This window comes from Clarias gariepinus, chromosome 21 (genome assembly GCF_024256425.1).
Source record: "Clarias gariepinus isolate MV-2021 ecotype Netherlands chromosome 21, CGAR_prim_01v2, whole genome shotgun sequence".
Taxonomy (NCBI): Eukaryota; Metazoa; Chordata; class Actinopteri; order Siluriformes; family Clariidae; genus Clarias; species Clarias gariepinus.
This window is the reverse complement of record NC_071120.1, coordinates 10,789,280-10,805,803: the sequence shown is the minus strand read 5'-3', so window position 1 is coordinate 10,805,803 and position 16,524 is coordinate 10,789,280. Positions and strand designations below refer to the sequence as shown.

The window sequence follows — 16,524 nt, the reverse complement described above, 5'->3', positions numbered from 1 at the left end:
TTTCCAAAGTCTCCCTGTTCACTTTAAATGGAACACAAAGTGAATAAACCCAATAAAATCCGAAAAAAAAAAAAAATCTGCCTCCTTGTTTTTTGTTCTATTCACTTTGCTTTATATGTTAAATAATTTGTGACCTACGGTACAATGGGGACGGAAGCTCAATGCGATGGTTGCATAATTAGCTCTCGTCATTGTTCTCTGTTCAGAACTCATTGAATTAGGGAAGTACAGCTGAAGATCTCTTTAAACCCACTTCTGGTTGCTCGTATGAAGTTTGCGTCACATTTTGAAACCTCAGCCGGGTCTGACACTGAGGCAACTTCCTGCACTTAAATTAAACGCTGCGAAGGGTTTGAAGCGGTACAGGCCATTCGAGTCGGAAACATCAGTCAAGCTAACATCAGGTATTTATGCTCGGTACGTGTCTACAGGCTTCCTTTTATATTCTGTTATGTGATCTGTAATTCGTACAAGTGTTGATTTCATTTATGAAAATGATCCAAATGGTTAAAGTTTACAAAAATAAACAGGAAGTAGGTAAAATGTTTAACACGTGGAAACTTGGATAAATTTGAAGACTGTGAGAAATATATTTTTTACATTTCTGTAATATTCATAGTTTGAAACGGGGAAATTAAATGATAGACTTCCTTTTAATGAGTCTGTAATATGCTAATAACACATGTGCATGAGTCAGACGTTGTGGTTGCATACTCGTAAGTTTTTTTTTTTTCTCTCTTTACAATAAGTTGAAATGTCAGACGGTATGTCAAGAGCAGTGTGTGCGTTTATCGTTTGCGCTTGTCCTCAGAGTTGTCTTGTCTTTTGCTCTACAGTTAACAGCAATGACTAACCAGTTCCAGTTGAGGTCATTTGTTTTTCTGCTCACTCTAAGAGGCTTGGTCTCAAGCATTGTAGAAGATTCATCAAATGCAACCGAACTTCACCCCACCAGTGGACCTCCACTGACCACTGGCATTAGAGAAGGGCGGTTTCCAGAAACCACCCACAGCCAACCTGACCAGGGAAATGGAACTTCTAAAAACCCTAACAATGTAGAAGGAACTGAAACAAACGGCACTAAACACCCTCCGACAGGTAATGAAAGTTTAGCAAGTACTGAAACTCCTCTGCAAACCTCATTTCCTGAGAAACATGCCAGTTCGGACTCTACAACGGCAAGCTCCGCACCTGCATTTTCTGCCTCAGCGAATGGCACAAATACCGTCCCTATTGCGGTGACAACGACTCGGATACCAACAGAGGGTCCTTCCACTTCAGGAACAACGGTCAAGTCAGTGCTTACATCAACTGAAGAAAAAAGTACCAATCACACACCAACTACGGTTCATAGCACGCACAAAACGGACCTATCGACCACCAAAGTTTGTCCTACAGCCGAACCAAAAAAGGACAATCTTGTGGGTCGTTGCCTTATAGTCATCGCTAGTTTATCTGCTGTTTCGATCGTCTTCATCATAACCACCATCATCTTGGCTACAAAGTTAACCGGCAGCAGATACAGGCACAGAGCCAGGCTGCTTCACGAGACCGAGATGGTCTGCATATCGGCCCTCATGAACGATTGCGATCATCCCCTTCCCACACAGAAGCATCCCAAAAGCAACGGCGCCCTGATCCCCATTACTGAGGATGAGGACGGTGATGATCTCACCCTCAACAGCTTCCTACATGATACGGAAGGTACAGCATAGATGTTGGGTTTGTTTTTGAACGCAAATTAGGAAAAAAAAAAAGGAAAGAAAAAAGAAGCAACCAAGCGTTTGCAATGAGGATCAAGATGGGGTTGATCTCGCTTCCTCAGTTCTTCCATAACCACTGGTCCTTTGATTTAATCAAGCTTGTCTTAAATGCCTTTAAACAAGCCTGGTGACTTTTTATGTTTTTTAATCGAAAAACAAAGGAGTTGAATCATTTCTATAAATGAAATATGAATCATTGTGATAAATATTTGCACATGGCCTATGATGAATGTGTTGTGTACTGATGCATAACAGGAGATTAGTTTCCTATTGAGGGCCCAGTTATCAGTTGTCAGTTGCTGGTTGTCAGCACAGATGATAATATTTGTGTTTGTATTGGTGTTGCACAGGAAGTGTATGGAACGTGTAAGACTGATGACAGGAAGAGGAAGTGCATTTTAAATATAGTTGTGTGTATTTCTGTGACAGAAGAGCTGCCTAGTGATAGCAGCCTTCGTCTCTAGGTTTCTTTCCAGCCCAAGGACTTTGTGCGTATACTTCAGCAAGTTCATACCCATACACTTGGATATTTATACACCTTCTTTCATAACCTAGTTTGTAAAGAACTTTTTATCTGATGTAATGTGTTATAAATGAAATACCGTTTACCATCATTTGTCTGTTGTAATCCACTTTTCATATTAATCACCAGTCAGTTGACTTATGTCATTTGTACAGTTGTGTTCCTGTTTCCAGTCTCCTCTTTCATGATTCAGAAGTTCCCAACAACAGGTTGGGTGCTGGTTTGTTATAACCCATGTGCAAGAAACTTCATTCAGAGACATCTATGCATGTGGTGCGCATCAGGACACGATCCACACTGGACGCTACACAAGTTACAAAACAAGGGGTTAGGTTTTGAGCTCATGAAACAGAAAAGAATCGGCTCACAGGATGGGTTCTTCTGCATGATAGACTTCCTTCATTCATTTTCAGTTTCTGCTTCATCTTAGTTTGCATTGTGTTTATAGAACAAATGTGCTACAGTAGCAGGGACGATGTAGTTGAATTGGTGTTAGAAATGTTATTTTAACAAATGTTTGAGAACTGGGACAAAGCATGTTTTTATTATTATATTGTGGGTTATCAAACCCTATTTCAGAACAATCTCCCAGTTGTAACATTTTTGTACAAATGATAGCCTTTACATTGCATTACAGAATTTTTATTATATTTATTTATTTTCTGGAAAAAGAAGTTTTGTTTTAATAACCGATTTCTTTTTTGTAATGGTCATAATTATTTCAAAATTCAATGTAGCACCTTCTAATAACATTTAATTAGGATGAAAAACTGGCTTCCTCTAAGAAATTACGAAAAATCCTAAAGCTTTTTAATTAAAAAGTAGTAATCCTATTAATAAATTGTTCATTAATGTTAACAAATGTAATATTTCATTAGAAATACACTGATGTGGGAACAATTTCTGTTTCTGCGGTGCTGACACCCTAACTAGAAATTCAGTTTTTTTTGGCCAGTGGTGGCAGGAAACGCATGGCCGGTGGCCCAAGGTGGTGTTTGCACAGGTAGCCACAGGCATTCATCAGCATTTGTGTCATACTGTCGATGTTTCACAGGTTTACCTCCCCACTGTAATGGTAGGCAGCGTCATCATCAACTTTTATGTCATACTGTAATTATGTCACTGGTGTTCCTCACTGAAAACGCCAGTGCAACTGTAACAGCCAGAACGGACGTGTCAGGCCGAACTCGGGGCTACTGAAACCCCGGATCAGACTGCAGAGCCTCTACAGGCTACCAAAACACTGGAGCAGTGTGAGGAGCGGGTGCAAATTGACCCCACACTCTCTATTCTAAGGTATATAGTAGCACTCAGCATGTGGGTGGAGCTGCGGGTAAACCTCATGTACGCAGGCGAGCCGTGGGTAACCTCTTTTAAGAGATCTCTGAGAGATATCAAGGTCAAAGGTTTTACAGATACAAAACTATTACATTTTATTATAAACGTTTATACAGAATTTAACACCTTCAAAATGTTTTTAAAATCTAAAAATTATTCCAATGTAAACAAGTTTTAGCATTGAACTTTTTTTTTTTTTTTTTTTTAAATACAGCTTACATTTTTTTAAACCACTGAATTGTGATTTTAAGTGGCACCTGCAGGGCCTGAGTTCGATACCCCTTCTGGTTGTGTGTGCATGTTCTCCCCATGCTTGTGGGCTTCCTCTGGGCTCTCCGGTTTCCTCCCACAGTCCAGTGACATGCAGATTAAATTAATTGGCGTTTCCAAATTGCCTATAGTGTGTGAATGAGCATGTACAGTATGTGTGTGGACTTGTAAAGCAATGAAACAAGCTTTAAACTAAACAATAAATTAATATTAACAGGAAATTAACTTTTGCTGAAGAAAATGTAAAAAAAAGTCATTTTAAATAGTGAAATAAAATCTATTTTGGCTGCATCCGTCAGTGCTGTCACACATTAAGTTACCAGTGTCCGATTGTGTTGATGTCTGATGGTGTTGACAAAATTCCACGTTATGTTGGCTAACTTCCGAAAGGTACAGTATGTTGGATGCAGTTTGGCGATGATGGTGTTGACATGTTATGGTTGTGACACATCAGTATCAATGTCAAATCTTTAAAAAACTGGTTATAGAACAAACAGGAAGTCATAAAGCAGTCCTCTGAGTCTCAGTTGACCACAAGATTGCCTGATATTTATTTTTTGGCAACCCACCAATAGCAGGGCTTGAACCCAGATGCTCAGATCCCTAAACCAACAACCTAGAGCCTTAGACGCCTGAACTATTATATTATATTATATTTGCATTTGTGTGTGTACAGTATGTGCATATACTGTATGAGCTTCTTTTGAGTGCATAGTCCATTGAAGTCTTTCACTTACACACTGATTCAGACTTGAAAGCAGTTTAAGGTGGGCTATTCATCTACTGGCATGTTTATGTGGGTTTGATGAAACCTATGCAGTAATCAAATCTTTATTATATCTATTTTTACAGTGTAATAGTTTGTATTCTCCTGAGAGTTTTCTTCTAAGTCAGGAGGCTTATTACAGCACTGGTGCACATAATCCTGGAATTAAATGAACTGCAACAGTATGTGACCTTTTTAGTCTTGAGCTATTGGATTAATGTATTAATTCTCAGTCATATTAAAGGGGCATTTGAGTGTATAGAGTGTTAATATTTTAATTTTGTTGACATTTATCTATTGAATGTATGGATATAACTGTTGTGCTCATACTTAATGTTCTTTTACTTTGTATAAAATCTTGAGGGATGCACACACTAATATTTTATTTGATCACCTTTATCTTCGATTACAGCAGACAATGTGGTGTCCAGTTAATGTGTCAAAATGATTCCTTGTGCTCCCAGAAACACTCTTTTACTATTTAATTCCTGAAATATTTCCGTGCCATCAGGAAAGAAAAACTCCTTTGATGTGATACCCTGGTCATTCTGTACATTCAGGTCGTCAGCTGACTTCATTTTATTGCCACATAACGTTACTGAGTCTAGACCTGAGCAACTGAAGCAACTGAAGATAAGGTAACACTGCCTCTGGAGACGTATTCAGTGGACACTATGCATGATGGGTGCATCCTGCTCTTCCCTTCTTGTCCTGATGCACGAATCGCCCTGGAATAGGTTCAATCTGGACTCATCAGACCATTTGACCTTTTTTCCATTGCTACAAAGTCCAATCTTTATGCTCCTTAAAATTTTTTGCCATTTTTATCTGAAAAAATCTGAAGTCTTGAGATTTTCTTATGGCCACACAGCTGTTCATTTTCAATCCTGTGCATTCCTTTCTACTGTGTGTGTATATATATATATATATATATATATATATATATATATATATATATATATATATAATTATTATTTTTCTTTTTTTACAATGCAGCCACATTTTTTTTTCTCGACCATGTTTCTTCTGTGACACTGATAATTCTGCACTATATTTCCAGATGTTAATAATGTTTAGGACAGTTTTTAACCTAATTCCAATAATCTCCTTACTTGTTTTTTTTTTTTTTTGGTTTTTTTTGGCCAGGTAGTTGTGTTTTATATCATAGCAGACAGAATTAAGCATAAAGTTTTAGCCTTTTTCCCAACAAATCAATGTCATTTACTTTGTATTTGATTCTTTTTGTAACACATGACATGAAGATGCCGTGGGCATAAGATTTTGACATTCAAACTATCTAAAACCATGGGAGTTGAAATTGCCCTTGGGGTCCCCGATTATGAACATTATCTGCTCATAAGTGATAAATAAATGGAACTTAAACCAAGATGTGTACAGAAAATCAAATAATTATTTTTGTCATATGTGATTGTCTTCATTATTCTGAACAGTTATACTGTACACAGTATATTTTATACTATATGGTGTTCTAGGAACTCCACAGTAGACATTTAGATGGAAGGTTTATTTTAAAATACGTGAGTGTCTGTGTGTGTGTGTTCATTTGTGGCGAGGAACCTGTAATCACAAAGGCCTGATGAGAGAGAAAGCAGAAACCAGGTTCAGAAATAAGAGCTACACCCAGTGCCCACAGAGCCTCACCCATGGGATGTGCGCACCACATCAGACTTTAAGCTGAACCTCCAGCAAGTAGTTGAAAAGATGTAAAATGGGTTTTTAAAAATTATTAATTAAATTACAGTTAAACTAGGAGATGTATGGATTTTATTTAGGCTACATATGCTGACTATTATGTACAGATCAGACAATGAGATACAAATACAAGGTTAAGGAGTTTAAAGTTTATGAATTTTTTATAATTTGAGCTGTTATTTAAGTGTACTTTTTGAAGGAAGTTTAGTCATAAGCAGTGTTTGGTGTAAGTGCTCAGTTATTTAGTTTCTTTTTCAAAAATCGAATCCGTTATTCAAACAATTTATGCAAACCGTGAGCCAGACAGCAGTCTATCCCATTCCGTTATTGTGTGTGTGTGTGTGTGTGTGTGTGAAAGTCGTCCTACAAGCCCCGCCCCCGTTATTCCTGCTGTTGTACCCCTATGTCACCTGTGCGGTTTGACTATGCGAGGACCGACGCGCGGAAAGATGGAAACGTAATCACTGCGCCAACACTCGCTGTAAATCATGATGAGCCGTACACAACATGCATGAGGAATTACAAAGGATTTACTTGAAAGGAATTACTTTCATTTTCAGCAATGGAAAAGTACTCAAACTAGTAACTTTTATCAGAGAGTAACGCTGTAATGTAACTGATTACTTCTTAATGACAGTAATTTTGTAATGTAATTGTTTACTTTAAAAAGTAACGTCCCCCAACACTGGTTATAAGCTGCTGTGAGTAAAAAAGGGATCAAGACTACAGTGCACAAGTTAGTCATTAATCATTTATTCAGACTGTAAGTGTGATGGTGAGTAAGAGTTTATTGTGGATTTAAATACATATAACTTTAATGTGCATTTAATGATGAATGTAAATCATTAATATACCATATGTATTAATTAATCAAATAGTTAATCAATTCATTTTCTACAACAGCAGCTTTTACGTTTCTGTAGTAACAGCTGACTTAAATGACGGATGCGTTACGTAAACAGATTAAAAAGCATTTCTGTGTGCAGTCTCGGGTATCGGAGATAAAACTGCAGTACATCACTTGAGGGATTTTTTTTTTCTGTCATAAGGAAGTCTATAAATGTTGCTTTTGTGGCTGGTCTGAGACAGACTTCACCTCTTATTCATTTTAAGAAAAAGAAGAGTCTAGTGAGGAAGTATCAGTGTATATGTGCTGTAACAAAGCAAAAAATAAAAACCAGCAAGTAAAAATATCTTAAATATGGACATTTTTGATTGTTTGATTACATTTTAAATTTTCGACATTCTAGAACAAAACTGGATTTTCACATATATCACTTGCATATATTTAAGATTGAAGATATTTTCACGTATATTATCTTGCTGTAAAAACAACTCCTTAACATGTTTTATTATTTACTTATTCCAGAGTATAATTTCCCCTGCATTTAATAAAACTAAGCAAAACAGTTTCATCACAAAAAAGGGAAATAGCGTATGAGATAAAAGAACTACATGGTAATCAGATCAGAGTTGTCACTTCAGTTACTCAATCAATCAAAATGATTCTTAAATAGCATATAACACCCTCCATATTTATTGGCACCCCTTGTGAAAATGGTGAGCAAAGATCCATTTGGTGATGTAGCTTCATCTCAAACTGAAAAAAAAAAAAAAATCAGAGTAAAATTAAAGAATAAATTTTTTATAAAGAAATAATTATTTCAAATCAAAACCACTTTCACTCACCCACTCACACATTATTCTGTATTCAGGATCGCAGGGGGGCTGGAGCCTGGAGCGAACATGCAAACTCCATGCACACAGAGACGGGAATCGAACCCAGACCCTGGAGGTACAAGGCGTGCTAACCACTACACCCAAGGGAAACCAATAGCCTTAAATGTTTGACAGCTGTGCAGTTATTACTTTCTACAACTTCCCTTTGCCAGTAAAACAGCAGTCAGTCTTGTCCTGTAACATTTTATGAGCTTGGAGAGTACAGAACATACACATTCCTCTTCACATTAATTTAATTCAATTCAATTCAATTTTATTTATATAGCACTTTTAACAATGGTCATTGTCTCAAAGCAGCTTCACAAAAGTGAAAGAAATTCATTAAAAAATAATAATAAAATAAAATAAATAATAATAATAATAACAATAATAAAATGTTTATGTGTGAGAAAAATGTGTCTAAATAATATTGCGATGAATGAATGAAATGTCTCTGGTGAGCAAGCCAAGGGTGATGGCGACGGTGGCAAGGAAAAACTCCCTGAGATGGCAATAGGAAGAAACCTTGAGAGGAACCAGACACAACAGGGAACCCATCCTCATCTGGGTGATAACAGATAGAGATGATATAACATTATGGGTGTTATGCAGCTGAAAGTACAATATAACAGTTTTTTTTTTTATTAACATGAAGTCCAGTTCAGCATAGGGAGTCAGTAGGTGCAGAGGGCAGATGGGATCTGGATCACTGGGAGCACAGGAGCAGGATGTGTAGCTCCAATCATAATAAGCCAGAATTCAGCTGGAGCTGGTCCTTCTCTGGATGCCTCAGGATCCTCGCAGGGTTGGTCTTTGTCTACTGAAGCTGGCACACTCTCCAGATGCCTCAGGATGGGTAGAAAAGTACAGACCCGATGGAGGGAATTAGCGTAGTTGCCATTCTGGATAGATGTACTGAAGTATGAAGTTATGGGATGAGTTACGTGTATGCCAGATTAAAGAGATGCGTCTTGAGTCTACTTTTAAAATGGGAAACTGTGTCTGAGCCCCGAACACTGTCTGGAAGGCTATTCCAAAGCTTTGGAGGTAAATATGAAAAAGCCCTACCCCCTTTTGTAGATTTTTAAATTTTGGGAATTACAAGAAGTCCAGAGTTTTGTGATCTTAAGGAACGTGGTGGATTATAGCGTATCAGAAGACTGGTTAGGTATGTGGGAGCTAAACCATTTAAAGCCTTGTATGCAAGTAATACTATTTTGTAATTAGTTCTAAACTGAACAGGTAGCCAGTGCAGGGACGATAATATTGGTGTTATATGATCATATTTTCTGGATCTAGTGAGAACCCTGGCAGCTGCATTTTGGACTAACTGAAGCTTGTTTATTGAGAATGCAGGACAACCACCTACAGTAGTAATGCATTACAATAGTCCAGTCTGGAGGTCATGAATGCATGAACTAGATCATTCAGTGCCCTCTCTTCTGCACTCTCCATTTCACTTTACCTCATAGATCATCAATGGAGTTCAGGTCAGGGGACTTGGCAGAAGCTTGATCCTTTTTTGTGTTGATACGGACATATGATTTGGGTCATTGTCCTGCTAGAAGATGCAAGAAGGAAACAGTTTCAGTCATTTAATGATATGATTTTTGTTTAAGCAGACCAAAGAACAGGTCAAAGTTAGTAGTAGAGTTCACAACTCCAGGTACTTTGTTTGTGGTAAACTGACTGAAAAGGCATACCTTTCTAATAATGTGTTGCATAAAGGTGGTGTTCGATAGTAGGTTTAGAGACTTTAGGTAACCCCTAAGACTTTCTCTTATTTATAATAGCTCTCATTATTCACCAAGTGATCCTTGTTAATGTCTTTTGACACTCTTAATATCCTGCTCATTGAACATGAATAAAAATCTTTTCCACTTTTTTATTGCCCAAAAAATAGAAACAGGCATTTTTAGGTGAGTAGTTATTTTTAATAACTGAGAGAGGAGCTGTGGTGTTGTATAAGGAAGTCTGGAGTGGCAGATAAGTATGTTAGAGTGGTGAAGGACATGTATTAGAGTTGGGTCTGCATCAAGGATCGGCTCTAAGCCCCTTTTTGTTTGCTCTGGTGATGGACAGGATGACAAATGAGGTTAGACAGGAGTCTCCATGGACAATAATGACATAGCAAGAGCAGGGAACATGTGGAGGAAAATTTGGAGAGGTGGAGGTATGCTCTGGAAAGCAGAGGAATGAAGGTTAGCTGCAGCAAGACGGAATACATGTGTGTGAATGAGAGGAACCCAAGAGGAACGGTGACGCTACAGGGAGCAGAGGTAAAGAAGGTGCAGGACTTTAAGTACTTAGGGTCAACAGTCCAGAGCAACGGAGAGTGGAAAAAGGAGGTGAAGAGGTGGGTACAGGCAGGTTGGAATGGGTGGAGAAAAGTTTCTGGTGTGTTGTGCGATAAAAGAGTATCAGCGAGAATGAAAGGAAAGGTGTACAGGACAGTGGTGAGACCAGCAATGCTCTACGGCTTAGAGACAGTGGCACTGAAGAAAAGACAGGAGGCAGAGTTGGAGGTAGCAAAGCTGAAGATGTTGAGGTTCTCCTTGGGAGTGACAAGGATGGATAGGATTAAGAATGAGTTTATCAGAGGGACAACACATGTTAGATGTTATGGAGATAAAGTCAGAGAGGCCAGATTGAGGTGGTTTGGACATGTTCAGAGGAGAGATGGTGAATATATCGGTAGAAGGATGCTGGGGTTGGAACTGCCAGGCAGGAGGTCTAGAGGAAGACCAAAGGGGAGATTTATGGATGCAGTGAGAGAGGACATGAAGTTAGTTGGTGTGAGAGAAGAGGATGCAGAGGATAGGGTTAGATGGAGGCAGATGATTCGCTGTGGCGACCCCTGAAAGGGAACAGCCGAAAGACAAAGAAGAAGTTATTTTTAAATAACCATTGCCTGCCTTCAGAGGGTCAACACACTCCCTGATTTGGTTTGTGTGTTCTCATGATGATGGTTGAATAAATGGATTTGATCTCTGTGTCACCTTATTTTCGTACCCTAGTAAATTAAGAAGTCATGGATAAAAGCTTAAAGTTTCCTACATGTTCTAATCAAATCAACATTTAAATGGAAAACATATTTCAGTCACATTGTGTTCACTATAAGTTCGTGGGGTGTCAATAAGAACACACACACATAATTTATTATTTTATTATTTTTAAAATAAAACTTGGATTTCTCTTCTTTTTCAGTGTGAGATGAAGCTGCTTTACCAACAGCTGGATTTTTAACAAGATTTGTCGATAATTGTTTATTAAATAAATATCCCCCTTTTTAAAAAAAAATTCTCATACTTGTTTAAAACGAACAGATTTCTGTATCATGCTCTGTGGATTCATCACCGTAAGCAACAAAACCAGGCCGCCACACTGCTGGAAAAGGAGGAGAAAATAGGAGGGAAGGAGGGAACGAGATGTTCACCACACAAATGAAAAACCTTACTTTGTCCTAACTAATCTTTTTTTTCCTGGTGAAGCCTACACATAGGCTCAAGCTGCTGTACCACTCTCAGTGCAGCACAGAGGCAGCTGGTCCTCCTCACTTTCTTTCTTTCTTTCTTTCTTTCCTTTTAAATTCTCTTGTGCACCGGAGGGAGATTGGGAATCTCCGCTGACAACAGAAAGAACATCTGTCTGCACATCAGTAAGTGGATTTTTTTTTTTTTATTTGAGTTGGCTGATGACTTGCTCTTATTTAAAGGGCAGATTTGACTGTGGATCAGCATGCACAATGCGGGTTTATTAAGTTTTTTTTTTTTTTAAACTTTATACACTTTATACAAATTACATATACATATTTTCAATCCTTTTATATTCTTTCAGTTGATTAGAATGAAAACTTCTCTTGGGTTAACTTTCTTAATAACCTTTTACATTTGACCTCATATATAAAACACTAACTACCACAGGTTAACTCATATACAGTATAAAAGCCTAATCCACCTAGCTCACAAGGCAACATATGGTATATGCTATATTGATACGCCCGTGTCAAACCTTCAAACCTGTCGTTGTTCTATAAATATAAAACTATAAATATCCTGGAAAAGTATTGTGCACATAGAATGTTTTTATAATTTATATCTTACTGTGTTACCCCCCTGTTGAACAATGCCTTTGGCCTGGATTATGTTCTTCTCTTGGGTTGAGAGCGAAAAAAACTCATTGGGTGAGCCATAGCGTTCGAGTCAGATGAGTTACTTTACTTTTATAGTTGCAGCTTTGCCATATGTGGAATTGAACTTATATTTATATTTTAAGTTAACTCACTCTTCGAAGATCTTTCTTTTGAGTTCAATTGCAGAATTGTTCTTTTCATCTTAGAATTATATATTTTTTTCGGGATAACTTCCCTGAATAACAATTCTAATAATCTTCTAATTGAATTAACATGCAAAAACATCAATTCTCTTCTATAAGATCTCTCGTGAAATATTAATTCCTCCATGTTAAGACACCTGTAGATATCACTTTAAGGAGATTTTACGAAGGAATATTCTGTGACCATACCTGCCTTTTTTCATGACCTACATTTAATAATTTATTTAAACTCCTAATGAATAACAGTACGACTTCATTTCCTCTCTATTTCTGCACCCATGCACATCATCCTGTGCTTTGAAGAAGAGTAGGCCTTCATCTCCTTTCTGAACTAAGCCACATGCCCCACACTCAGATTAGCCTGGAATGACAGAGCTGAAAATTCCAGCATGTAATTTCGCTCGATTCTTTCCTCTGGTTTTAGACGGTTGGTATGTCGTCAACATGCAGGAGACACCCACACATTAGATCCACAGCAAACCTCTCATTAGGATCTGGTTTATATCTTACATGGTCTTTATGGCTAATTAATGGACAAGAAATGTAGATACTGTTTTTCGAAGAAGAAAAAAATCAGCATAAAGATTTCTCATTAAAAGAAAAAAAAACCCTTTGGCATTTGTTTTATTTGAGTTATATTGGTTTAAGTGTCTAAACCACATTATTTCTGGAATGAACTATAGTTTGACCTGAGAAGTTCAACTTCAAATTCCTCTTTTCACCAAACCTGAAACTACACTTCATTATTAGTCACATTAGTTGCCACAACAGAAATTATCAAATAATGTCTCTAATGCATTACATTATATGAGTATGCACATGTTAAGGGTGTATAGAAATTATAGACAGGGATTTCTGGGATTTAATCAGAAAACAAACAACAACACAGCAGCTGTGCTTAGCTCTTTTGCAGTGCATGGTGGTTGGACCGGAGTTTGGTTTGGAGAGCAGAAATAGATCCTCTGGTCTGGTTTATTACAGCTGAACTAAAATAGCAAGAAAATACAGGCTAAGAGCGAGTCTCCCACAGTGTGTTCTCTCTGACTTTGTCCAGCTGTCTCACTATCTGTCTGAAAAAGAAAATAAAAAAGTGTGAGGGCAAAGAAAGCAGAAAAAAATCATCCAAACTTTCCATACCCCACATGTCATGTACTGTATATATACTGTATATATATTTAAACCTCCTACAGTTTTAGAAGCATTTTGTTTGCATAATTTCGAGAAAACAAATGATTTTTAAAATTTATTTTATTGTTTTTCGCTGAAATCTGTGTATTACTTTACACCACCTACACCATCTAGAGATAAATTGTTGATCTGTTTTTCTGCCTGTCTTACATGGCCTACTCTTTTTAGTGTGGTGAGTGGGTGAAGCAGGCAATTGGAAAAAATTACAAACCAGGCCTTGACTTGCTCCATCTCCACCCTGAATAAGTAATGGCTGCTGTAGCTAAAATAGATTTAACACATGAGAAAAAAAACCACTGCAAATATGTTAACAGATAGATGTTTTTCATTTAATCTCCTCTATATACTTGGTGTATATATATATATATATATATATATATATATATATATATATATATATATATATATATATATATATATATAAAGCAAACAGCATCATGACAAACATAGGCATATTAAAAAAAAGATCTGTGACAAAGTGCTGGTGCAATTGGGTTTTGGCTATTTCATCATTTGAACACCCTACAGAGTATGATCAAATCCATTAAATCTATTCCATTTAAAATGGAAAGAATATGGCAACCATGACGTTTGCCTTGTGAATTTTGTCCACGTATTCAAGACAATAACATTGTACATGTCAGGAGGGCACTAGTCAAAAGTGTACCCTTTGGTCCTTGGGTAACTTTAAAGGACCTTAGAGAAAACCACAGCCAAGATCAGAGAAGTCATTCACCTGAATGCCATTACCCAAAGTGCGGAGATCAAAGCCTTTACTGATCAAATGTTACTGAAGAAATATTGAGTGAGTAAAATAAAAGTATGGAGAAAAAGGTATTTGGTCTACGTTTTGTAGGAACTCAACACTGTTTATCACCTTGTGGAAACCATACACACAGTGAAGCATTGTGGGAGCAGATGAAAGACCAACAACAAGAAAAAAAATGATTCACTAATCACTAATGATGAAGCATTAACAATAATGCCAGATTTTAGTCCTCATAGTCATTTATGTAGACCTTTACAAGGAATTTTATGAAATTGGACCTTTACAAATTTTAATTAAATAACTCTGGCCTATGTACTGTAGTGTTCTCTGGTTTGTTGACTAAAAAAAGTGAAATAATCAAGTACCAAGAACGGTTTTTACCTTGTGTAGAAATTTGAAGGAAGGAGGTTTGGTGTAGTTTAAAGCTAATATTAGTCATTTCCTTTCTGTTTAATCATAAATTTTTGATTACTAGTTGGTCATCATATCTGGTCTAATAATATTCACCTTTTCTGTAATCTAAAAATGCAAAGGTTGGTCTCCAAAGAAAAAGAGGAAGCAGAGAAGCCACAAAGTATTGCTTCCACTTCCCATTTTCAGAGAATAGCAGATATTGTCCAACACATTCTGTGTATGTACTGATTTTTATTTAGTGTCAGCTGTTTATGTTAAGTAAGGAAAGACAGAGTTTCCACTTCAAAGTAAGTATGATGGAAAAAAAATAAAAAGCGTTGGATGTATCTGGTAGTTAGGCAAATATATATCCACAGCCAGTGACGCACATGTTGTTCACAGCAGATCCAACATAAAGTGTTGTTTTAATGATGTAGCATTTTATATGTGTAAATTAAACACATTTTAAATACAGTAAGTCCAATTATTATATTGCTGAGCTGATAATGCAATTTTTTGTACATATATCTGATAAATCCTTAATCCATGCATCTTTTTCTCTTTTTCCAGGTGTAACGTTGCCATGTCGTCCATGTGCCCACATCTTGCCTTCGGGCTCCTCTTTGCCTTTTGGAGCTGCTCTACTATGGCGTTTCCTTTTAATACGTCCATGGAAGGCAGTGGAGATGAACAGGAACTGATTTTCCCAACATCCCACGCCACCCATGTACCTTCACCCTCACCAACGCCTATCCTTAGCATTACTACCACCTTTATCCGTATTAAGTACTTCCTGTTTCATGACGTGGTGGACTTCCTGCGTGAAAATATGCTCCTCATCATCGTTGTGATGTCGCTTCTCATTGTCATCATCTTCATTGCCTGTTGTGCCTCAGCTATGAGCCACAAGCGTAAACTCGAAGCCTACTATCCACCCAAGAAACAAACTCCCAGGAAGTACATGACTGTACCAAACAAGGGGGTAGAGCAAAGCCTGATGGCGCCCCACACAGTCACCACCAGCTATACACGTGCTCCGTCTAAAGCTCTAGTCGGCGAAAAAGAGGGGAAAGATCCCAGACCAAAACCAAAGGAGGTGCAGAAAGCAGAAGACGTGGAGGAGGTAGAGGTGCAGAAGGAGGACGTGAAGAAGAAGGAGGAACCCAAGCCAAGCACGTCCACAACCGGTAAAAGTCAGGCACCTGTGTGCACTTGCCACCTGAAAAAAGCAAACCAAGCCTCGCATTGAGGAAACAGGCAGATTGCTGAGGAATGTCTTGTTTCAAAGGACTTGTGGATTTGGAATTGTTGCTGGGAATAAATAATGTTCAGATAAATTCATTGGATGGAGATACAGATAAGGGACATTCTCTTTCCGGGATGTCTTTTATTCAACCTTGTACTAAGCAATTTTTCTAGCTGAATTTAAAGGGAAAGAGAATGTTCTTTCATTTACCAACTTACATTGCATTGCTTGCATTGATTTGAGCGGGTTGCTTAGGGATACATCCCTTCTAGTACTGAAAATGTTCACTGCCCGAAAGTGTATTCATCATGTTAGTGGTAATGAATGCTCTCGGGCTTCGTTGGATTGAATTCTTTGTATTTCTCACATTTCACTGAACGTGGACAACACCCTTATTATAAGAAATAATTTTAAATGTGTTTCAAAAAAATGGAAAAAAAGGGCAATAATACTTATTTAAAATATTCAGGTCTGGAAGAGTCTTAAAATGACTTAGGAAAT

At 37.5% G+C, this 16,524-nt stretch overlaps 2 protein-coding genes across 3 annotated transcripts; both read left to right on the top strand.

Annotated features, from left to right (window-relative positions):
- Positions 1-252: 252 nt before the first annotated feature.
- selplg (selectin P ligand) lies at positions 253-4,209 on the top strand. 2 transcript variants are annotated; one of them, XM_053480555.1, is made up of 2 exons: positions 253-417; positions 837-4,209. In XM_053480555.1, exon 2 carries the CDS (start codon positions 846-848, stop codon positions 1,713-1,715), a length of 870 nt encoding a protein of 289 aa, XP_053336530.1. In that variant the 5' UTR covers positions 253-417; positions 837-845; the 3' UTR covers positions 1,716-4,209. The 2 variants fall into 2 exon arrangements, with proteins under 2 accessions (XP_053336530.1, XP_053336531.1); XM_053480556.1 differs by having other exon boundaries at positions 254-404.
- A 7,292-nt stretch (positions 4,210-11,501) lies between these two features.
- On the top strand, positions 11,502-16,524 carry tmem119a (transmembrane protein 119a). Its single transcript, XM_053481445.1, has 2 exons — positions 11,502-11,750; positions 15,348-16,524. The coding sequence occupies exon 2, from the start codon at positions 15,361-15,363 to the stop codon at positions 16,024-16,026; it is 666 nt and encodes a 221-aa protein (XP_053337420.1). The 5' UTR covers positions 11,502-11,750; positions 15,348-15,360; the 3' UTR covers positions 16,027-16,524.

Excerpts from the sequence above, each read along its gene's own strand:
- tmem119a (XM_053481445.1), top strand. The coding sequence starts at position 15,361 with ATGTCGTCCATGTGCCCACATCTTGCCTTCGGGCTCCTCTTTGCCTTT.
- selplg (XM_053480555.1), top strand. The coding sequence starts at position 846 with ATGACTAACCAGTTCCAGTTGAGGTCATTTGTTTTTCTGCTCACTCTA.